A 25,971-nucleotide genomic window follows, 5' to 3' on the forward strand; every position below is an offset into this window, starting at 1 on the left:
GTCTGCTGCTTTAAAACATCCTAAATTTCTATCCTAAATTAACTAGGGCCTGTTTTATGCCTGCTTCTTCATTTGTCAAGTAGTAATGCATGAGGAAAAGCTTAGAATCACCCATTGTATGAGCACACATTTTGAGCACTGTTTGAAGATAGGCTATTTACCAATAAGTAGACGTCTTCAAGTTGTATAGTCAATGTGCTCTGTAGCTAAAATATTTTTTTCTATGTGTTTTCTATGAACATAAGGCTGGCAACAAATGCCAATCACATCCCCCTTTCATTAAGGCCTCTGTCAAAATAAGCCTTCTATTCCCTGATTATTTCCATAGCCCTTTCCTGCACCTTCTCTAGCTTAAATTTATCTTCCTGAGATATGGTTATTTAGAACAATTCCTAGTATCTCAGCTATATAGGGGCATATACTGCTACTAAAGTCCTTATTAAACAAATTCTTCACACAATGTTTTGCTGTGTTCTTTTTTTTCCCCTCTTTTTTGGGGGATGTGTGTGTCATTTTAAATTGGTCTGATGGCTACCGGAAAACTCACCAACTGGTTGAAAAACATGGGACTGTCATTGCTTCCTGTTTTAATCAAAGGTCTGGCTTGAAGTATAACACAATAACTGGAGGAGGATATTTTCTATAAACTTCTTCATAAAAACTGGCAGTGCAAGATTTATGTAAGGGGGAGTATCTGTGCTCCAATATTGCTACTATATGTTTTAATTAAATTATTATTGCCCGAACATCGCTATCATTGACACACAAGTCTATCGATTGATGTTATGTTTACATCTATATTTTAATATATATTAAAAAATTCCTCAATAGCTGTATCATAAGAACGCTTGCAAAGAGAGGCACAAAACTGAAAGGGCCTTTCTGGCAGTTTAGATTGACATGGGGAACAGAGAGATTGCTGATAGACAAGTGCAGGGGATTTTTTTATTTATTTATTTTTTTTAAAATAAGCATAACAGTATCCATCTGTTCCTGGATTTAGAGTGCAGATGTACTCTAAGAAGTAACTTTGTAAAACTGGTATCCTGGGGCTCTGTGTTCGTTCTCCCAGTGATTCAAAAGCACCCTTTCTCAGTTGGCAAGTTTTAAACAAAGAGAAAGCCTAGGAAAAAGGTCTTAACTGCTAGCTTTGCACGTATCCTGAGAAGTAAAAGTCAAGCAGAAGTCTACTAGATATTACCGCTAGAAATAAGGATCTGTAACTGCAACTAAATTAATGGTCCTGGTATCTAATCTAGCGATTCATTTGGCTCTGTCAGGTGTGTGTTAGTTCTGCGATGCAAACAAGTATTTGTTTTTCTCTTCAGGTTGTTGGACATGATGAGCTCAGTGCAATATGACACATGCTGACAGCTTACTTGGAATACTTGTTCAGACATCGCTACCTACCTGCTTCCCATCCTCCCAACCCAAAATATTCAAAGCCTACATATTCATTCACCACTTTTTCCATCCCATTAGGCAAACTCTGCTTTTGTTTCATGTGGTTTTTTCCCAAGATCACTCATTCTTTCCAACTAATCCTTAAACTAAAAATGAAAATTTAGAAGGAATGCAAAATCAAATAGCAGCTACTTCTTTATAATATTCTTATTTGTATCCTATCACATATCGTAGCTTTTTCTCCTCTCACTTCTTCCTCTCAGCCACAAAATCTGCATGTGCATTTACCACCTCTACTAATCTGTTAGAAAAGAAATGGCTGAAAAATACTCCATTTCTCACATGATAAGTATTACTGTAGACTTCCACCTTTGATGTCAAAGAAGTCTTAGAAGTGTTTTCTTGAACGTGTTTTCAGCACTACCACTTTTCAAAACAAGCACTCTATAAACACATAGGATAACCTATGTATAATTACTAGAATAGAAGAAATGTCTTAGAAATGGCCCTGCAATGAAGAGAGATTTCCCCTTTGCTTCCTGAAGTGCTCACCAAGGGCAATCTGTCACATTTGACATGGGACAAGCAGTGATCCACTACGAACAATTCTCCTGATAACATAACAACATAGTAGTAAAAAAGAAAGGTAATGTGAGTAAAAGGGATGGGATCCCTTGTCGTACAAAGGAACACTACCACAATGATTTCATGATTAAAACCAAAGGAAAAAAATCGAAGGCTAACTTGGGTCGCGAGTGGGAACCGCGGGATTTCTTTGCATACTGGAAGAGTCTTTTGAGAAAACTATGAATAAAAAAGTTTATTTGGAAAGATTCCTTTAAAAAGCCCTGAATCTAATTAATGAGGAGTGGTGATCCTTGTCTGCAAATGTTTGACTATGTAGTGTTAATTTAACAAGCCATCATTCTGGTCTCTGCAACACAAGCGATACTCTGTGATCTGTTAAATGATCCCCGATATTTATGTCACAGTTGATTTAACAGGAAATGTGCTACTTCCTGGAATATAATGCATGTGCACACTTCAATAGCACAGCACAATGCAATCTTAGAGATTACTCTGCAGCCACTGATTATGTGGAAAATAACTGAGGCTCGTACTTGATGCTTACTGCCCCTGAACTATTTTGGGGAGGAAAGAAAAAAAGCCCGTGAGCTAAGACTGAACGAACGTTTACTAATCAGGCTCGCAAACTACATGTGAAATCTGATGTGGAAATATTAATTACTTTATTCTTTTCTTGACAATCTGCTTTTACAGGTAAATTTCAAACAGAAAAGTACATTTAGTAGTTTTACTCAAGACAGTTTTATCCTACGCTCTTCTTCAGGTTTCCTCACTCCCTGCTGCAGGGTTGCAGTTCTCAAAGCTTCTCGGGCACTAGGGGACATCATTCAGCACATCATCTTCTCCCATTGACCACTAACCACAAGCTCTTCTCCTGGAAATCCTGATGTTATTTAAGGCTGTCCTTCTATAAGTCTTTTTCGCTGTCCTTCTATGAGCCTTTTTCCAAATTCTCTATCTCCTGAGTTCCTCCAATATCTTGTTTGGATGATTTTCCATATTTCTCCTCTGATATACAGCAGAAACTCTCCTAGATCTTTTTCTTGCTTCCCTTACTTTTCGGTCTGTCCCTGTACTCATCACCAGGATTTTAATGAAATAAAATAATGATAGGTAACCTAAGGGTTTCTTTCCACTGTAAAATAACTGTCCAAACAATATTCTTTGTCTGATATCTCTGCAGCCTACACTTGACAAAGAACTTAATTCTACCTTCCCTTGGTCACCAGAAAAGATTTTGTTATATTCCCCAGTGCAGTTCCTATCACCTGGTTCTCCTTTCAGAATCAGGATCCAAACTGATTGAGGGGAGAGACTGCTTGCAATTGTCTTTAGATATCTACATCACTGCTAGTCACCTAAAGTTCCCTGAAAGTCTGTACAGAGAGAAACAGGCACGGTTATAGAGCATTTCAGAAAACCACCGTGGACATCTTCCTTAGGGTAAATTAAACATAACACAAAGTATCTAAATCATATGCTTTTATCCTATTGAATGTCACTGTGATCTGGCCTGTTCTTTATGCACATAGTTAAAATAGTAATTTAGATTTTTATTATTACACATCTTAACTATGCAATTATTTTACAATCTGGCCTTGACAGAATAGAGTTGGTCTTTTGCGGAGATGAAGACAAGGTAATCTTCCTGGCTCCTTTCTTTAAACTGACGGAGTTACATTTAAAAGTTGTTGGGGTTTCTTTAACCCTAAAGCCTTTGCTGAATCAATCCAGATATGTCTAGCATCTTTGATATGCTACCTAGGTGGTCACATCAGCTTTCAGGTGCTTTTTATTCTTAGCATTTCTCTCACATCAAGTATACGATAGAAAACCTTCCTATAAATTTGTCATGTTTTTTTGTAGGAAAAAGGATGCTAGACATATCTGGATTGATTCAGCGTCATGCATATGGAACAATCCTCAGTGACTGGATGGGAGTAGCTACACCTCCTCCTTTCTTCATTGTTTTTTATTCAGCCCCTATTTATTTACATTACAAATACTTTCAAATTGTGATCATCCTTCATATATATGCACATACAACCTCCCCATTTTGATCTATAGTTAATAACTAATGATTGTTTTGAAAATAAAAACCTGATGATCTATAAAAAGTCCAACAATGTATTGGATACCACATTAGCATATTGATGAGGGAAATAAAAAATCTAGAGTTTTGTCCTGTACCGTACTAAGAATCATGAAAAGTCAAATACAAGTTCATCACTTTCCCATAACAACCATCTTGAAATTTATCAACAACTTCAATCTGTATCTGAAATAGGTTAGGTTAGCGACTCCTCTCTTGCCCCTGAAACTGATGTTTCCTGTTCATTATGTGCTAACTTCTCAAGTCAACTGCTCGCATCCACAGTGGAAGCAACAGAACCTGATGGTGTAGCCCAAAATCTCCTGATTTAAAGTGAACTTCAGGAGAACACACTGAAACACTCCCTGGAAGTTACATACCTCCACTAAAGAGCAGTATGAAAGAGCTGTATATATTAATCCTGAAAAACATATATCGAAAGAAATATATGTAGGAAAAAAGTATATTCTTTAACTCTGAAACCAGTGAATGCTTTGCTATTTACCCTGCAGCTAAGCTTATATGGAATTGGAAGGAAGACATGCCCTATTGACATATCACTGCTCTTAGTATGGGTAAAAATTTATGATCCTACTGTATGACAGCAATTATTATCTTGTTTGCTTTCTGTCCGTTCAGACACCACCTGAAGATAAATACAGGATTAAAAAACAAACTGCTATTTTTTTTTTTTTGCCCATGGGTCCAGACATTCTGGACTTCACCTGAGTCATTTTAAGGAGTCAGATAATTTTCAGTACAAACAAGATTCTGGAATGGTCTTCCTTTTGGAGAATGGAATTCTCTAGGTAAGAAAGAACAAAAAATGATCTAAGAATACTTCTGTAAAATCTAGGAACTCCATATTAGGCACACATAAATGGGCCCATAAATTAGGAAAAAAGGTAACTTTACCTATAAGATTGTATTACAGCCAATGTTATTTTTTAAAATCCATACTGATTACTACAGAAACCTGTTGGACTAATTTTAGTAAATACCCCAGGGCTTTTCCATATAAACCAAGGTATACACACATAGTGCTACTGATTACTATTACATAGAGGAGAAAAAATATTGGACAATTAAATTTTAAACATTAAAAACTTGGTCTTTCCTTTATTCAGTGCTCATTCAAATAGAGGCACAAAAACTCCAATTAAACAAAACCAGCCATCCTCTCGGTTTTAATTTTTGTTCAGCTTGTGTTTGCTTCTAACTTGATCCTGACTTTTGTGTTTGCTTGGAAAATGCCTATTAAAATACAGCCTAGAGTTAAGATCCGGAGCCTCTGGGGAATGACTAGACCAAGGTTTGATTTTGTCAGTCCTCCCAAACGACCCCATTAGTCTCTGAGAGGCAGGTTAAACAGCTGCAACACCCCGCAGAGGCCTCCCCTTGGACGCGGTGCCCAGATGCACGTGAGCACCTTGGTACGGGTGACGGATCCTCATGGCTGGACAGATACAGGAGGGTCTGTGCTCTATTCGGGAAGTCATCCCACGTCCCCATGCTCAGAGGGGAAGCTACTGTCTTAAATGCTGCCTTCTATGCCTTAAATACTGCCCTGCAGCCCTGGCACCCTCTGCCTGCCCTCACCCACCCGGTGCGCTCGCCATGGGAGGTCCCACGCCAAGCCTCCAGCTTCTCTCTGACAGACGCCCTTGGGAAAAGGCGATGGTGTTTCCCCCTGAAATGTCACCCCCGCTGCTCTTATGGCTCAGGGAGCTCGCAGAGGGTGTGTGCAGGGCCCCATCTCCAACCTCCGTGGGCAGATGGGAGGCTGGCAGGGGTGGGAAGCTGCCTGTCAGGCACCTGCCCCAGGCCAGGGAGGGGTGAGAGGGCTGGAGGGGAAGCGATTGCTCCTCTGTAGGTAAAACTAAGCGACTTTATTAACAATAGAGTCCGAGTCGTGGTCCCAAATAAATTAGTGGCTGTTTAAACACAGGACTCTGCGATCACCATTCCCAGACCCGTTTTCTGAAAATAAATGTCTAACTTACAGTAAGTTACAAAAAGAAAAGCATTCTTTAAACTGTATTAATTTTCATTTTGTCAATATGATGACCCCATATGCATCAGGGAGCATAGATGTGCCAAACTCGGAGTGGGGAAGGGGTTTGGAGTTTAGAAAAAAACTAATAGGAAAATTCAGAAGGTAGAAAAATCTAAATAATTCACGTGCAGCAGGGTTCACACTATGTTTTTCTAAGGTGGCATCTATTTTCTCGACTGAGGGGAAATTTGTATTGCTTTGCTTTTTTACCTTTTTAGAAAAAAAGTATTTTAAACTGGAATAAAATTATGCATCAAGGTTTTAAACCTCATGCAGGGATGATTGCGAGGGGTAGACGATGAAAGCTGTAATCAGTGTAAGTGGTGTATAACAGACTTGAAGTTTTATGAACGGACAAGAAATTACTCCCTCTGTCTTATACCTGCCTATCCTCTTCTTGCATCCTATAAGACTGTCTTAGTTATGAATATCTGATTCGCTTGCTTTAGTTAATAACTTGACTATATGCAATTTTACACAATGTGAGCAGCAGTAGCACTAGTAACCCACCGATAAAGTATTTGAAGAATATCTTCCAGTTAAACATTGAAGCCATTCTGCCTCCTTCATTCCCTTCCTTCCCTTTACAAAAGTTTGCAGTCACCAGAAGAATTAATACTTACCTTCACAACCTAAAAGTTATTCAGACCTAGAGTCTGTCACCATGCTGGACCACCAGCAGTTCACGAAAACCCTAGATTCGGGGACTCTGCAGCTGAGCCCAGGCTGTGGTGAGCAGCGTGACTCCTGGAGCTGGGTCCCATTTCAGCGTGCAGCAGAGGTGCAGGACTGGGTCCCCCAGAGATCGCTGCTGCAACACACCGTATAGTGCTGCTTATCTGTGTCTTTTCGTATTTGGCCTAGAGACACGTTTCTCTAGTTTGTGTGCAGCAGGAACCAATGAAACAGATTCTTCTCCAATCACATTTTAGTTTCACTGGGATTTTTTTTGCCCGGCTGCAATATATTTTACTTTTGTTTACAAGAGAAACAAAGCAAAAAAACCCACCAAAATAAACACATGGAAAAATCCCTGCCTTTGGTCTTCAAAAAATTGCTCTGAAATGATATATTGCCTCATGCACTAATACACACAGTTCGAAGGAAAATAATGGGTGCATTGTTTCAACAACAGAACGTACTTTAAACATTTAAATAATTGAAATGTACTATAACACACACACAAAAAGAAAGTCATCCTGGTTAATTAAAAGGCACAATAATATTTCCCGACAGTACTAACAGCGTTGAACTTCTAGGGTGACGGTGAAAGAGCGCTAGCTAGCAAAGGTGATTAAAAAACCGTGTACAGGTGGTAATGGCAGATGTAGGTGGAAAGAGGCAGAAGTAGGCAGTCAGGAATATTTTGGAAAGATGCACTCTACCTGTGTAGCCCAGCGAATTGTCGCCATTATCAGAGGTGGGGAGTGGTGTCCCGCTGTCGTTTCCCCTCTCTAGGTCGTCGGAGTCTGTCGGAAACAACACCAGAGCTGCTGATGGGGTCACAGGAGTAACAGTAGTTGCCATTTCGATCACAACACGCCCAGACACAATTAAATCCACACATGACAGCAAGAGCCACAGTGCCAGCGCACGCCACACTTCCTCCTTCCCCTGCCTGCCTGGTGGTCCCCAGCAAAAGGCGTCCGGGAGCATTGCCCAGGGTCCCCAAAACTCTGCCCGCTGTCCCTCTCTGCCCACTCCAAGTCTGTCTCTGCAGCCCGCCAGGCGCGGTGGCCACCCTGCAAACCAGCCAGTGCAGGCTGTGGTGAGCATATGGGGACGGGAAGGCAGGGGAGCTGAATGCTAGCATTGCTAATTTTCCACCTTATTGTTAATCAAAGCTATTGACTGTGATCACTCCCCATCATCGCTTCATCTCCTGGCAATTACAGACTCAGGGGACTTCACCTCTTTGTGAGGAGGAGGCGGGGGCGGGGGGGGGGGGACACGACGACTACTGTGTCTTGGCAAGCATGGAGGGGGGGCTGCTCTACCTCTTCTGGAAGATGGGGCAGGGGGAAGGGGTAGAGCCCCTCTATGAAAAGGCAACAGTTTAGCAGCATAAGACGTAAAATGCCTTTTCTGAGTCGAAAGATGCTTGCAAGGAAACATTCGATTTTAATGTCACATTCAACAACAACAAAAAAAGAAAAAACAAAAAAGGGAAGGCAGCTGGTCAGCTAAACACATACATGAACACGTGTTTTAAGACCCCAAGATAAATTGCCGATCAAAACACCACAAAGCACCGTGAAGATAACTCATAATAATGAACTAAATAATTCAAAGCAAAAATAAAACAAAAATCCCAGTGGCTCTGAGAATAGAACAGCACAACCCAAAGGAATTTGTTGTCAATATCACTAGATTTTTTTACCCTTGTCTAGACAGCTTAATATCAAACTGCTTATTAAACGTAAATTCTACTTTTAATTTACTTTTGATAGTGCACTGTCCAACAGATAACACCTAAAAAGAAACATTCATATTTTTTAAAAAAAATCAAACCTGTGAGAAGCAAATCTCTTTGCAAGAATATCACTCCCACAACAATAGGCTGCTTATTTCTTTTTCCTGTTGACAGGTGTCAGATAATTTATTAATTATTGCAAAGACCCTGAATAGGAAAGATGTGTTTTGGTCTCTCACACACAAACATATTCTGGACTTCTGTAATAATTAAAGTAACTCTTCCTTTTCAATAAAATGCACATGCTGCTAAAAATCACTCTGAAGTTTCATGAAACACCTAAAGCAACTATGTACGAAATTAAACTAGAAAAAACCACACGTGGATTTTTTTTTCTGGATGCTTAATTTAACTAGCTCAGTCAATCTAATTTTTAAAATGTGATGCCAAACTTTCATATTCTCCATTTGTTTTTTAAAGAATCTTGCAGAGACAGCATCCTTACAAACCAAAATCTTTTTAATGAATTACAGAAGAAAAACAAAAGGAAAACCAAAAGCCTCAAGATCAATCCACTTATGATGACTTATTTGAAAAAATATGTCCTTAAAAAAGTCAATTAAAGAATCGATAGCATGCCTTTTGTAATACTGTTGTGCAAATTGAGAAAATGAAAGACCAAACAACAAAAAACAACCAAACTCCAAGATGGTATTTCATCTTGGCAGATGTAAAAAGTGAAATATGTTCATTTATTGGTCCATTCATCTTTGCTGGCTCACTAATAGCCAATGTCATGCACATCTTTAAAATCTGCTCTGAAAATGGCTGTAAGAGTGACTGGATCAACATTCTGCTTCTCCAGATTGCTCGCTTATTTGCATTCAAGGGTTGATTGTGTGAGAGTTTTAAATTACAACAGTAAAGGACAGAAGGATGGGACTTTTTATTAAATTAAGAGGCAGAGGCTGTCCCTACTTTTTTTCGGGCAAATGTTTATAACCGACTACAGAAAGCTCAGACTGAGATTTCAAGCAACAAACCTGCTGATCACCATTTTGAAAGATTGATTGCCTTCTAGGAGATTTAACCACACACTACTCAAAATGATGAAGAAGGAGGAGGATGCACTGAAAGCTACTGGAGAATTCTACATGTTAGTGTAACATCTGGCGTCACACACAAAATATAATTGCATAATGAATGGATCTTTTTTACCCAAGTTACTCCCTCGAACATACCATTCCCAACAATGGGCCAACCCTCCTCGTAACACCTCACAAAACAACTGATGCTAATGTCCTATAGCAAGGCTCACTTAGGAGTTTAATTAATTTCCATTTCAGTAATTCTGTGCGTTTAATACAGCTAACAGGACATGAGAGCAGCAACTTTAGGCTACAACTACTTGCAGCCATTCAGGCGTGAAAATCTTGGCTTCCATCCCTCCACTGACAGAAATGATTCGTCTCTTTTTAACACTACTGATACTTACTGGTATCTGTTAGTGACAATGCACTTATTATTTACAATCCAAAAGCACACAGACGTTATTCACTCTCTCATTCTTTGAGAAATGCTGCTTTTTGACCTGGTCATAAAGAACATGATATGAAACTAATGTTAAATTGTGGTCTCTGGCTGGAAATTACTTTCACTAGTGATGATCGCTGAAGTTCAGTTCTTGCTGGGGGTGAATTTTACCCATTTCACTGAATGGTAACTCTGCACCCAAGTCCTATATTTTGGGCTGTGGCCCCCTGCACTGGGCTGAATTTAATTTCAGCTCTGTCACAAGATAGAATCTTGCCTTTGCTTCAGAGTCGCTGTTAAAATTTACCAGAAATGAGTACTATTGACTTAAATGGCACATTTCAGTATGAGACCGCTGTGAAGGCACTCCCTTGAATGGGAGGTAAAGGGCCTCCATGTTAAGACGTGGTGTATTTCCTATGACTACCCTGCCGTAGGATCAGGCAGTTTTCCACTTGGCTTTGCTAAACATAATGAACAATTTTACATCATTACACTTTTTGAACTAGTTGCTGTGCCAAAAAAAATGCAGGGAATGAATTCTACAACCTGGAACAATTCACCTATGTATGAAAAATTTACAGCTCAGTCTGAGTCAAAGCAGAGGCTGAACTCGGTGCCTCATCCCTCAGAGAAAAGCCATAATCACTCTATAACAGGGCTTTCATCTAGTTCAAATTAATATGAAGGGGTAGAGGTTTCACAGAACTGACAGAGAGATGTACCTAAACCCAACTTTCCAGTAAGGTTGAATGTCTTGGCTGAATTTCTGTATCAGACAGGAGGAATTTAAACCAAAGTCTCTGATATCCTAGCTGCTCAAAAAAGCCTATTTTCAGTGAAGTGAAATTTACACTTTAAAAGACACCTAAGCAGTAATTGGTTGATTCACTAAGTCAAAAAAAAAAACCCAAAACAAAACCAAATCAAATCCCCAAAACCAACAAAACAAAACCCAAAGTTTAATTCAACAGAAAATTACTTTTACCTGGAAGTATGCAAAACCTCAGGAAGAAGGTAAAAAGAGTCCCCCCATTGTCCGCTCCCCCCGTTTTTCTTTAATAGTCCCAAACGGGTTTATTTTGGAAGATGAAAAGCAAAGCCTTGACTACTAAAGAGAAAAAAAAGGAGAAGTCTTCCCTTATCAGTTGCTATTACACTTTTCTTTCACAGGAGCATATAAGAGAGGCCTCATTTGAGAGAGGGAACCTCCTCACCATGATGAAAAATATCTTATTCCCTTTATCTGCAGCCATTTCCAGAGCCACCATTCATTAAGTTGGGCAAGTACTTTAAGGCGTTAAAAAAAAACTCAACAAACATCTATTTTGACTTGATAGGAGAGTGCTAAGTTTACCAGCACTGAGTGGTCTAGATTTCTGGGGGAATGGTTTCAAGTTTAGTCAGTGCAGCCCAAGCAGAGATGACACCTTCAAAACAGCAGGAGGATTTGGCTTAATCAAACAAGTTCAGAACAAATTTTGGTGGTCCAATGGCAGTCAGAGAGCACCATAGATTTCTGCAAATGCGGGGAACCTTTTCCAATGAAATTTCCACTGAAACCTGTAAGTTACTCCATTCTATAGACTGCAGCAGGAGTTACTAAACACCATTCATGCTTTAATTTACATATATTTAACTCTTCAAAATGATCAGAAAATCTGAATACTAAATATTCACTGTTGTTATTCATTCTCTTAGCTCCTACAACACCTCAAACCAGACACACACATTTATTTTCACAGCTACTTACATTCAAGTGCTTTGTGTAATCCTAACCTTAAAAATTATATTAAACATACTTTTAACCATGGCTCTGCTATTCATAGAAATATCACTAGTGATTTTTTTTTTTCCACTGGTAACAGACAGTGATGCCATCGGTTATTCTTTCTTTTGCACTAGGGAGATATATCTGTATGACACGTTTTATTGATGATGCATCCTTAAAAGTCCCCAAATGATTCAGTATTGATGCCCTGGCCCATCCTCCTGGAGGACAGAAAGAAAAATTGAAAAGACCTAAACAGACACAACTTACTACTGTAGGAATCTCATGTATCTGAGTTTCTACACAGGTCATAATTTACTTGAAATTAAAGTCATCTACTGAAAAACATGACTACAAAAATAGTAACTGTTGCCTTATTTAGTTCCAAAATATGTAACTTCATTATTTCTTGTTTTGTTTCTCTAAATTCCATTATCAGCAGCAGCTTGGAGGTACGAAACTGGGAGGAAAAAGCATGAACAGCATTTTGCAAATGAACATTAATAAAAGATTAGGGTGAAGCAAATGAATATAAAGTACTATCAATATTAGAATTGTGTTCTACAAATTGGATCAATTCCCATTGATCCCTTTCTAGCGATCTAGAGGAATTCAGGAAGAGACATCAGAAAAAAACCCCAACTCTGACTGCATCAAACCACAAGCTAAGAATGAGGACATAAATTAGTAGCCTGTTTTTTCAGTATTTTGATTTATTCTAGGTTTTGATTGGAATTACAGCAGAAACACAGTATAATATGTCTTAAGGGATATTTGATTTAATCGTATTTCTTCATTTGGTTATTCATAATGACAAAACTTTTTATGCTATCCAAGTACAGGTAAGTAAGGATAATATCTAAGGGACAGCTACAGTTAAATTAATATATCTGTAAGAACTAACTTTTGAGGAGGGAAATACTATCTAAAATTATATGTTTATTTAGAAAAATACAGACAAGCTTTCAAGAATTTCAAGATTCTTCAGATCTGGAACAAAAAGGAAAAACTTCAAGCTACGTGCAGAATTGTGAATAATTAGGCCACCCTTAGACTATCACAGCTTCCTAAACACTTACAGGTCTATATCAGAAGCCTGTGTAGCATATGGCTGATTAGTCTGGAGAATATCCTTAACAATGTTTCATATTACCTGAAAGGAAATATTATTTTATTCTTAATAAGACTTAGTAGAGCAACTTTCTGGAGACATTCATATTCAGACAGCTAACTTGTTTAAATTGGATAACTTTAGGGAGTTATGACCATTTTCATCAGTCTAGAGTCTCCACAAGTAATTAAGAAGTTCTTCATTAAAAGTTTACACTGCTCAGCTGCCTCTTCCTAAAAGTTAAGAAAGGTTTAAGCTAAAGGGAAAAGACAAGCATTTGCTCTCATATAATGGCTTTAATCTGAGGATCTGGTACAAGTAAATTACAAATAAATCCATAAGGATGCTTTTTATTAATAGCCTGTATAAGTATATTCTAGTAACTCAATATGCGGTTCTTAAAAAAAAAAGTACACTTATGAACAGGCACAGAAATGTTATTCACTAGACTCAAGAAACAATTTTCTAATGAGAACAGAATACTCCATGGTGCAAAAAGACATTTCTAAACTAAGGAAGAATACAGCTTTTATTTAACAGTGAGTATTTGATTTTTTTTTTGTCTTCAAAGAATAGTGCATATGACTGAAATCCTGACAAAACCTCAGTAGTGGATGCTATTTAAACACCCTTCCTTCCCTTCATTTTCATGATTCATTCATAACAGCCTTTAACTCAGTAAAAAGTAAATGAGGACTTCTAGTTATGCAAAAGCCGTAAACAACTTCTTTGCATCTTTATCCTGCTAGTAAACAACCTCTTTGCAGCTTATTTATTTGTTTTGTAAGAAGGTAGCAAATACAGGCATTAGCAACTTCAACACAGATCCAGCAAATTTTCTGGAGCAGCATAACTATGAGTTGTTGGGTTCGTTGGTTGTTTTTTGTTTTAAGTCTGCACCACTTGCTTTTGAATTCTAAAGCTGAAGTTCTACATAGGATCAGTCATGCAAAAAACCATACAAATATAATTACATAGCAACATTTCTGACTGAACATTTAAATTCTCAATCTTGTTATTTAGTAAACATGCACTGTAAGACTCTGATGCTCCCAAATGCGTCTATTGTCCTCTCTCCACCCTCCCCCAGCTTGACTTCTAGCTCTTTCTTGCACTTCTTGGGCTGTCCCTTGTAGCTCTCTCCTGTTCTGCATCTGCTCCCATTTCTTTCCCTGCCAGATAAACCCAAAGGTAACAGCCATTCAGGCTAATTAAATGGTGCTGGAAGTGAGTTAACAGGTGGTGGCCTCAGCTGCTTTAGTTGCAGGGGTAGATAACAGACCCATCACTAGCCTGTATAAGGCACTATGATTAATTAGGACAAGAAGCCATTTGCTAAAGAGGGACAAGCAGATTTATAATAGAATTTTATTCTCTAAGGCAACAAGCAAACTTTCTCCAGAAAATACAAAAATAAATTTCTTATTCCAAAGTGCTCACCAGTCATCTTGACTATGTTCAATATGGCACATGCGTAAGAACTATTTGGCATAGGTTTCTTCACACCAATATTTCGCATTTTCTTTTTACTGCAAGCTCTGAATTTGACCTTACTTTAGGAAGTTTCCTTTCTTTTAGAGGCTCTCTTATTTAGTTTTCTTCCAAGTGAACTTGCATGTTTCTCAAGAGAGTTCTGATTACTGTGGGAACTACTATCAGACATTTAAATAACAGCAACTATCACCATGTACAGTTGAAGAACTGGTTATGCAAGCTTCCCATGCAATCCTCCAACTCCACTGGACTTCTTGCAATGAGCCCCTAATCATTGTAATCAACTCTATGAGAGTACACCCACTCCTCTAGGCGTTAACCCCTGGAGTTGCTGCTTCTATGACTTTAGCACTGCAAGGTTGTTTTGAGGCTGAATTATGCAGCTGTTTTTCAAGTAGCTGCCCCCCAAATAGTAGCAAAGAACTGGGTTCATTTTCTCTTTACTGTACAACTGGAACACAGCAAGAAACCCACCAGGCTTAATTACCCCTTCTTTTATTCAGCTGAGCAGTGAACTTAGGAAAGGTGATGAATTTCCCTCATTAATGACTACTACAGACAAAGAACAAAAATGCAGGAACTAATTCAACACGCCGACCCCACCAGCCTTGCAGTCACATGATTTGAAATTAAAACTACCGTAAAAATGAACACTGAACGGCGTGTACACACTTCGAGAGCTGAGAAAGCCCTTTCTCATTCCCTTGCTTTTCTGTATATGCAAAGTCATCTTCTGAATTGTCAAAGATATATCTGCAACACAGCTGTGTCATTTACATTTTACCGGTCTATCTGCAGAGCTCAGCATGAAGAATAATATTAAATCAATGTATGTCAATGCTTGTTTATAGAAAGAGTGGACATACTTGCACTAATACACTGGCACACTAAGTAAGCCTATTAAAACTGCTATATAAGCAAGAAAGTCTCTCTGATGTCGCAAGAATTCAAGGTCCTTTTTTTAAAACCTGCCTTCTGCACAAAGCAAAGACCTGACAATGCTATATCCTGTGGAGAAGCTCAATGATTTAAAAAAAGAGTTTTTAACCCTGTCGTAGTTTACAGTTAAAATCTTTGTGGCCTAACAGGAAAGTAATTTAGTAAGTAAGGTAGAGGGATATTTTTGAAGTGAAACAAAAAGGTGAATGGCAAGGTAAACAAATATTCACACTGACTTGTAAAAAGACATAGAGTTGAAAAATATACCATGTCAATCAGTGCAGCTCTACAATAAATTTACAGCAAGTTACAAGCGTCATCGAATCCCAAATATATACCCATGCAGAGAAGTAGTAAATCAAGTCTATCCAGAATTCCCTTTCCTATTAACCTTCTAAGACAGTGAATTACCCAGAGATATCAAATAATTCTCACTTGCAACACAACTTTTTCTTTTTTTTTTTTAATCGAAAGAACGTCTTCTTTAATTCATATTAAGTAGAAGTATGTACTTCAGGGAAGTTTTTGTCTTTCGTTATTAGATCACAGGGGTTCTTTCTATAAAGCCCTTCCTAAGAGCTACTGCTTTTGTGCAGCATAACGAAATGCGTGCTACAAAGGAGGTTTTTAAGTTTGTCCCTTGGAGAGAAGAGAAGCCGTACAACAGGTGTTCCTCCTTTCTTTGTTTACCTGAGCTGACTACTCCCCGCTCAAAATCATATCCTTAAGAAAATAAATGATGGAGCATGTAAGCATCTGCCTGGAAAATTTGATATTAGGCTGAAGTCCTTTCTTGTTAAAGCAGCAAAATGCTCCCATTGACTGTACGCAGGGTTCTGTTAGCACAGCTGTGAATACTTCAGGGAAACGGGAGAAAGAGCCACAAATAAAGAATTAGCAATTACTATCTAGCTCATAATGAAACATACACATATGTCCCAATCATCTTAACAATTCTCAGTTGAAACTGGGAAAGATTCATAAACTAGTGGTAAGTTAATTTAATAGTTTCTAGTAGTTCTTTAGCATCTTCCAGCTGGGAATCTCGTTTCTCAGTGTGATTAATGTCAGCCTCAAAAGAAAGCACAGGGTCAAAAATTACTCCGAGTTTATGAACTCAAACTCCAGGCGAAATAGAACTACGATGAAATGAAATAGCCGAGGAGGAGAACAATCAATAACTCTTCTATCTTGTCAGAATTCAGCTCTGCAAAATTAATACCAGATAAGAAATCATACAACACAGCAAGGGGTACTTGGGTTTACAAGGATCTACAGATTTCTCTAGATACTGTCAATTTGTAATATGGTGTACATTGAGCATGGGGATTACTAGCTAGAGGCAGTAATTTTGAAACAAAATAGGACCTTCAATAGATCCATGGGAACTCCTGAAATAATTAGAGCTTTAACTGGAAGCACAGAGCCCAAAGCAATAATGTAGAAACACTGAAAAATGATATGTTTTAAACTACACAAATATGATTATAACAATGCCAGTGTAAATAATGAAAGAAACCACATCAAAATTTTGATGGATAAGACTATCAAGATTGCAAAGACGGACCAAATCATGTATCTATGTTCAAAAACCAACCAGACCTTTGAGATAAACTGCCCAATAAGACATAACCTCATCAGAAACTTCAGTTGGTGTGTTGGTAGATACAGAACAAGATCTAAATAGCAAATGGCAGGAAACAGTTATGCCACCCTTAAAAAGCAAAACCAGAAAGCCCATAGAACTAGAGATCAGGAAATTAGGCTTCGTATAGTAAGAGACACATTCATCACCACAGCAATGAATTGAAAATGGAAGCACAGATGACTAAGAATGCATTGTGTCAGATTTACTTGTATAAAGTTTCCCAAGTATATCATTGCTGGCTAGGTCACAGCTTTAATATCACTGAACTAAAGTACAACATTATGAGAGTGACAGCTCAAAAAAAAAGAAAAAAAATCTTTAGCAAACCCCAATTGTTTGTTTGTCCTAACTTCATTAAATGTGTTGGTGCAGCTGCTTTGGGCAGGAAATAAAAAATACTTCTGAAGCAACATTATACGTATCATATGTTTCTAGTGTGATTGGTTCCATATTGTTGGGGCCCTCAAGCGCCTCTAGCAGAGTTCCTCAGCAAATTTTAATGTGTCAAACTGGATAAAAGTCAGAAGTAGATGCTTTATCCTTACAGGCTAGGACGACTGCTATCCAGCACAGAAAATCCAACAGGGAATACGATGCCCTGGCTTCAATCGGAGCACTGCATGCTCCCATGGGCTGCCAGTAAAAGCACGTGGCCTGAGCCCTGAGGTGGCCACCAGCAGCCCCCTCCAAACTCATGCATGCCCTGGTGCCCTCAAGGTCCCTCTCTGACTGTTCACGGCCAAGACCTCAGTCCAGGGGTGCCCCAGCTCAACGGCAGTGGGGCCAGCAGCCCCAAGCCCTTGTTGGGTGCCACATATGGGCAACAGACTAGTGGAGCACAGCAGATGTGTCAAAAGGCTAATCAAATGTCCTTCAGCAACACTTTTTCTACCCAGTCAATGGGGAAACTTACAGTCAGGTTAGGTCTCAAGTTGAAAACTTTAGCTCACGCCAATGAACCTTTAAAACAAAATACATGGAGCAGAATATAACACGTAACAGTGTATCAGAAGATCAAGCTACTGAGACACAGAGCTGGGAACCAGATCTGTACACATAACCAATCAATTGCAAACAACCAGTGGCTCACAATTCAGTGATGCATTATTACTACTACTGAATTTAAAAGAACTGCATGCTATGTCTAAAGGTTTGCTAGTTTGGAATTTCATCGTATTATGATATTAAATATTTCTAGGTGTGTCCCAGATTATTTCAACCAGTATACTAAACTTCCACCAAACAACAGCCCAAAATAGAAAAACATTCAATATTTCCGTTATAAAAAACATTTAACAATATTCACCCTTAGCGAGTTTGCTAATGACACCAAGCTGTGTGGAGAAGTCGACACGCTGGAGGGAAGGGATGCCATGCAGAGGGACCTGGACAGGCTTGAGAGGTGGGCCTGTGCGAACCTCATGAAGTTCAACAAGGCCAAGTGCAAGGTCCTGCACCTGGGTCACAGCAATCCCAAGCACAAATACAAGCTGAGCAGAGAATGGACTGAGAGCAGCCCTGAGGGGAAGGACTTGGGGGTGCTGGGTGATGAGGAGCTCACCATGAGCTGGCAACGTGCGCTTGCAGCCCAGGAAGCCAACTGTATCCCGGGCTGTGTCAAAGGGAGCGTGGCCAGCAGGTCAAGCAAGGTGATTCTACCCCTCTACTCTGCTCTGGTGAGACCCCACCTGGAGTATTGCATCCAGCTCTGGGGCCCCCAATATAAGAAGGACATGGACCTGTTGGAGTGAGTCCAGAAGAGGGCCACGAAGATGATCAGAGGGCTGGAGCACCCTTCCTATGAGGACAGGCTGAGAGAGCTGGCGTTGTTCAGCCTGGAGAAGAGGAGGCTCCAAGGAGACCTTTTAGCAGCCTTCCAGTACCTAAAGGGGGCCTACAGGAGAGATGGGGAGGGACTCTTTATCAGGGTGTGGAGCGATAGGACAAGGGATAACATTTTAAAGTGAAAGAGGGGAGATTTACATTAGATATTAGGAAGAAATTCTTGACTCTTGAGGGTGGTGAGGCACTGGAACAGGTTGCCCAGAGAAGCTGTGGATGCCCCATCCCTGGAGGTGTTCAAGGCCAGGCTGGATGGGTCTTTGAGCAGCCTGGTCTAGTGGGAGGTGTCCCTGCCCATGGCAGGGGGGTTGGAACTAGATGATCTTTAAGGTCTCTTCCAACCCAAACCGTCCTATGATTCTGTGATTTTTACAGACTTCAAATTTATTTTATTTTGCTGGGAATATAAGTATGAAAGATTATGGAAAAAGGAGATACAGGAACAAAACAAAAACACAAGAACCTAGAGAAAGAAATGCATGTTGAGCATATTATTAATCATCTTTCATTTTAGGAGACCAGACTACAGAAAATTCCTGGAAAAACACTGTAATTTCAGAAGGTGCTAGAAATGAAAAAAGAAACTAACACATTGTATCAAATAACATATCCAGCTAGAGTCTGATCGGACATTGAACACTGGTTAGAAAGTAAAGCAACACAAAGCAGAACAGTATTGCTTTATTACATTCATTATTTGTTTAATATTTCAAATAGAAAAAAAATTGCCTCAAAATATAGTAAGGAAATTTAAACTTTACGATGAAAGAAACAGTACTGAATTTACCACTCCATTCCCATTACTCAAGTTTTACAGTGTATCTAACTCAACTGAAACTTGTGGTGTTGTTTTTGTTCTACAACTGGAGAGTGACCAAGGAGATGTGATATGATCTTGAAAGTATAACACTGGAGATAAATAAGCTGTAAGCATATGTCAGTGCTCAAAACTGAATAGAACTGAAACATTAAGCAAGTCAGTGATAAAGAACTTACATCTGACATTAAGACTGTTTCAAGCGCGCTTCAGCAAAAGCTTCAAAAATGGTTATACATTTTAGACCTTTTTCTTAGCTACATAGTACTGAGCAATGAAAACAGAAACATTTGTCACTAGAAATAATATAATTCAAAATAATCTAAGATGTTTTCCCTATAATTTTTATTTTTCTAAATGGCTATAGCAAATTGCTATATTTTTGAAAATGCATCTAGTCTCAGAAAAGAATGCACTGACAAACACAACATAAAGAAAGTTATGTTCAGTGATGAAAGGCAGACTGGGTAAAAAAATGAAATAAATAAATTACAAAAATCTCCCAGAAGTACCGACTGGAGGTTAACTAGTTTTACACTGATTGGCACTCATGCCTAAGAAGGCTCCCTAGGTAAGCTCCTATTTAAGCTTTTCTCATCAGCTTGAAACTTGAACGTAATTATGTTTGACTAGATTCAGGCTGAGCGTGTCTCAAAGTCCTGCCCCGCATGTCATCCCAATCACAGTCCTAGACAAAACCTTCCCTGGTTTCCTTGCAGCTTCCCTCCATGGGTATCTTTCTTAAGGCAACCAAAAGACAGAAGCTGGTGTTTGGCAAAATCTTGTCCTAATATGCAGACAAAATGTAACTACATCTCATGTCCACTGGTTCAGACGTAGCTTTGAGACTCGTTCCATCTTTATTTAAGATTTGGTTAAGATTAGCAAGTGAATTCAGAAGATGCTAGAAGAGGGTACCCAACAGATGCAGACTGTTAACAGAAACCTTGTTCTGTAGAAAAACAGACTAAAGTAGACCACTTCCAAGTCCCTCCGAATCCCACTCAGCTGAATTTGTCAGTATATTTTTCATAATCTGAATTAGTAATATGAATACAAATTGTGTATTTCATAAATCTGAATGACTCCAATTCCACAATTTGAACAATTATAAAGATTCTTATAATTGAAAATAAAGGCCATTTGTAAGAAGAAAAAGATCATTTGATGAAAAATGCTATAAGCACGTGAAGATTTTTCTGATGACATCGTATCAAAGAAAATTTAGTTGAATTTAAGCTGACCCCTCATTTATCATATCCTGTGGGCGAGTCAGTTAATGACTATATTGATTCTCTTTTGTGTTCATTCTTACATACATCATTCAACCAAGGTGAAAGTAATGATACGATATTAATTTTAGAGAAAAATATTTCAATTATAAATATTTGAAGTTGCAGTTAAAAATTATTATTATACAACAGATCTGCTGAACTGAAATTACAGGACATATTAATATAATTGCAGTGGAAAATATCGCATAATATGCACTAAGTGATCCCTGGAAGTAGTATATTGCTAGTAACTAAAATGGACTTCAATGGAATTGCATCAGCTGAGGATCTGATACAGGTTAAGTGCCACTTTTCACTAAACTCAGGAATACTGGATTGCTTGGAATCCTCTTATCATTCAGCAAACAATGATGAAATAGGTACCTGAGACCACGGTTTCCCTAGCCTACCAGTATCTGAAGATGAGAAGAGGGAAAAATAATCCATTTCTACAGACTCCTGATTTCATGGGCATCTTACAGAGTTTGGTTTTTTGCTCTCACTGAAATGTAAAGAGCAGAGCACGTGACTCCCACTGTAATGTTTGTCTGTTTTGAAGAAAAGTTGCTCAATGAGAGAAATGGAAAAAATCTTTCTTCCACAGGGACAAAGGATGCTCTGCACTTTGTGCAGTTGGCTTATATCTGTGAAGAAAGATGTAGCCCAGACTGAACTAGTACATGATTAAAATGTAGCACAACTTATCTAATACTATACTATCAACACAGTATGTCTTTTAAAAATACTGGAAGCAGTGTCAGTTTTTTCTTTGATTTCTCTTTCACAAAACAAAACTATCATTTTTTCTTTCTTCTGTAACTGGTTTTGGTTTTCCAGCTAAACAGCTCAACTGATGATAAATCCTTGATTCCCACACCAATTCAGTTACTATTTAATTATTCATATGTTTAGAAAGTTTAATCTTTGCAAGGATCTTTTCAGTGTTTTCTTCATTTAAAAACCTCTTTCTCAACTGCAAATTTTTCCTAATCAAGGCCAAAATCTCCTGGTATTTTTTTTCACTGGTTCAGGTCGTTAAGAGTTTCAAGTTTAGTTAGCAGAAAACAAAACAAAGCTGAGATGCATCTTTGTGAAAACTCTGTTTGCACAGGCTTCTGTTAGCTGGTGAAAGGTCACTGTGCTAAGGGGTACTGTAAGGTGGTAGGTAAGTTTATCTTATGATTTTATTTAAGCTCTTTGGAGAAAAGAAAAAGAGAGAGTGAGGAGAGAGAGCGCACACATTTGGTCCGGTCTGTGGCTCCTTTTAAGGAAGCAATTGATTTCTTTTGTATTTTTATTACCAGAAAAACTGAAAACAGATATCTGAGGAAAACAGAACCAGATCTCCCATTGCAAGGACGCTCAGTAAAATCCAGCCAGTGTCTCATGCAGTGTTCAACCACAGGGAAAACCTGGCCTTGAGAAGAGCCCCCAACTGCTGCAGCTGGGGCTGGAGCCCCGTGGAGGTCAGGGAGGTGTGGCGGCGCCTCCGGGAGAGCTTCCTCAGGGCCCAACAGAGCTGGGTTACAGCTGCTGCTGCTGGAAAGGGAGGAGATGAAATTATAGCGTGGAGGGGGGAGGCAGGGAGGGGAGGAAAGCAGAACGTCTGAAGGGATGAAAACACCACAGTTTCTCTTTCATCCCTCCAGTATTCTCAGGAATCGCTTTAGGGGGATGAAAGCCATCACTTGAAAAGTCTGATTCCTCTGTCTTTATGCTTTGCAGGCATCTACAGAGAGTAGAAATAAAGTGATAATGAACAAGCATTAAAAACAGTACAAACTGTTGCCTGAATCCCAATTAAGCCAGTGCAGCGAGATACACATTCTTTCAACAAACATTGTGATCAGTCATTTTAGCCAGTAGCACCAAAAAAAATATGCAGTTACAAGATGATTCCCACACCACAAATTCTTTCAAGTAAAAAGACCCTTGTATAGTCTTATGGTCACAAAGACATAAACTTGAAACTTAGGAAATTGTAGAATAGAAGCAGCACGACTGATCTTACTACAGCTTCCCCAGGCACGTCTTAGTCATTAATTCCACGACCATATAAAAGTGTTCTCCCACTGCAGAGAACAGATGATATTCAGTTAAAAAGTAACTATGCAATGTTTGATTTCTCCTCATTGTTAATACATATTCCAAACATGACCCTAATGATAGCTTAATTTTGCTAAGCGGCTTTGCCTGATAGCAACTGAAGTCCAAAGTGTCTGAGGTATGTAGACATCAAACGCTGATGAGGAATCGTACTTCTTCAAAACCAACAAACTCGCAGACACCACTGCTGGATGGTCTGCAAATCTGAACTGATACGTTTTTCCCCAAAAAACTTCCAAGCTGGAGGAGGTACCGTTGTCACCTCCAGTTTAGAGCTGGAGATTTGAGATGCCACAGTGGTTAGAGTCAAGTTCTCTGAAGAAAGCTACTCTCTTCAGACTTCTACCACCAAGGCTTCCAGCTCCACGTTTAAAAGCCTCTAATGCTGGAGCTAGTAAAGGGAGAAGAGGCTACCAACAATGTCCCAACACTCTGAAGATCTCTGTGTTTTGAAGCTTTTAGTCTGCTGTCTGATAGCACAAGGTTGACTAGTTTTAAAGTTTTAGCCTACCTGGCCCGAGGGACCAAGCAAGCCAAAAATATTATTAGTCCAAATGGGGACATATCCTGCCTTCATGAACATCACTAAACCGATGAACAATGAGTTGATTAACCTACAAAGGAACATTTCCCGTTCTTAGGAAAGGATTAGTAAGCATGAAAAACATTTGTCACTTCCACCGAATATGTTTAATTGATGTAATAGTCAATCTGTAATATTCTGAATAAGAGTCATATTTATGTTTACTTTTGCAAAATACATTCAAATGTTATATTTAGACTTTAAAAATCTGTGTTTATGTTTGCATGGCTAATATAAAATCAAATATAAAATACAGACTTTGATTGCAGTCTTCTATTTTTCTCCCTTTCTTCTTTCCAGCAAAGCAAAAACGTAAGCCCTATTGCCATTTGTGAGTATGCATGTAGAAGAAAATTGATTTCTGAGGCAAAGTTTCTGCTGCAGAAAATAAGGTCATACTGACAAAGGTTCATTTTATTTAAAGGAGACAGTTTGTGACTGATTGCTTGGGAAGAAAACAAAGGCAAAGTTATTTTAGACAAAGTTTTGGCTCCTGGATCAAGACAGCTTAAAGAAAAGGAAATCTTAAGGCGAGATAGACATTTTGAAAGAAAGACTGCTAGCCTGGAAACCATCTCAGCTGCTAATTTTCTAAATCAAGTATGTTAATCTGTCACTTTCTTGCTGGGTTACCATGATCAGATCAAGAGTACTCATATCCAAGACAGCTACTAAGATGCCAGACACCTCTGTGAATCTGTCCCGAGTCTGTCTCTATCCAGTTTATAAAACGGGAATAAAAGATTCCTGAATTATAAAATATGCATGTCCATATCAAGTTGAAGTGTGTCTTAATGTCTTTATTACTATAAATTACACTGTCAAAAATGTTTCATTAATAATCTCAGAAGGTTTGACAAGTCGAGAGGCATAAGTTTATCTAACACATTTCTTAAACACTTAGCCTTCTTAAGCACTGAAAGTTAAAGAATTGGGTAAGTACAACTCTTATTTTACTAATCCTATACTTTGAAGACTACATTGTATTTGCATTGTAATTACATCTTCAGAAACATCAGCTGATGCACTCTGTAAAAGAAATAGTTTTATTAAACCTAAATTTACCACTACTGTTGAAAGCCGGCACTTTGCTGAGCCTGTATTCTATAAAATAGAATCAGTATTCTATAAAATAATGATTTAACTCACATAACACCATTCACATTTTAGAGGCGACAATGGGGATTTTCTTTGTAAAAGAGTAAAGAGAAATACTAATATGTTAAGTATTTAAAATGTTCTTAACTGCTAATCTCTTAAATGGTCAAGTGACAACTTCGTCTTACAAATTCAACTTTTTTAATATGCGACTCCTAAATTACAAAATCTAACTATGCCTACCAAATATGTACACTACATTTTAACAGATTAGATTTTGCCATTACTATAAACTAGTGTCAAAATTGCTTCTTGTATTTCTGTGCTTCTGCAGGAGCCCCTAGCAGCATTTAAACGTGACAATTTGCAATACCACTCAGTGCAATCCTGAAATGATACAAGCTGGAAATACCTTCCTTCTTCTAAGTGTCTCACTGAATGCAAACCTCACATTTGCAAAGACCTAATTAGCAGCTTCAAAGCCTCTAGACTCAGGTTCTGCTAATTTGTATTATGAAATGAACTGCAAAATAAGTGTTGTTTTAGTCTCGATTATACGAAGCATTCCTTGACACCAAACTGATTTCTGGGATCATGTCTGGGTGAAGAAGCCACAACAACTTGCTCTTTTGTAGTTTAAGGAACTAGTGACTTTTTGAATATCTCAAAAAGTGTAATTTGAAAAGAGTAAATAATCATGTGTTCTAAATATTTTTGCTTCATGAAGCTCAGCTAGCTGCAGCACACCCAGGTTATTTTCAAGATAACAAAGTCCAGGCAAAAAAAATCTTGGCATCTACAAATGCCATATGGAGTTTCCATGTGTCACTGTTGTATGACAAAATTATCTCCCAATTATTTTTTTTTCCAAGATACTTATAATATATTGACATTTTTGCCAGTTCTCTTTCTTCCAAATCTGGGAGGAGAAGAGTTAAATTACTTTTGAGTCGAGAAGCAGAGAAAAATAATTAGCTTAAAAAACTCCAGCTATAGTCTGAAATGGCTTTTCCAGGCATAAAACTGCACATTATTAAGGCCTAGCGTTGTGGGACTTTCCATGGCTTGAGGCTAACGCTCTCCCCAAGCGAAGCTGAGGATCCATCCTTTCTCATGGTTTGATGCTCCTGTTTCTAACCTTCATGGTTTGTTAGCCAGGTGACCTTCAACCTTTGATCCTGGAAAGACTATTAGCAGTGACT

At 38.6% G+C, this 25,971-nt stretch overlaps 1 protein-coding gene across 1 annotated transcript in view; it reads right to left on the bottom strand.

Annotated features, from left to right (window-relative positions):
* ROBO1 (roundabout guidance receptor 1) overlaps positions 1 to 25,971 on the bottom strand; it is a 740,348-nt gene that overhangs the window by 372,403 nt on the left and 341,974 nt on the right. The window contains exon 3 of the mRNA XM_054202528.1: positions 7,526 to 7,609. Within this exon, the coding sequence (XP_054058503.1) occupies positions 7,526 to 7,609 (84 nt within the window). The remainder of the gene's footprint in view (positions 1 to 7,525; positions 7,610 to 25,971) is intronic.

This window comes from Rissa tridactyla, chromosome 1 (genome assembly GCF_028500815.1).
Source record: "Rissa tridactyla isolate bRisTri1 chromosome 1, bRisTri1.patW.cur.20221130, whole genome shotgun sequence".
NCBI lineage: Eukaryota > Metazoa > Chordata > Aves > Charadriiformes > Laridae > Rissa > Rissa tridactyla.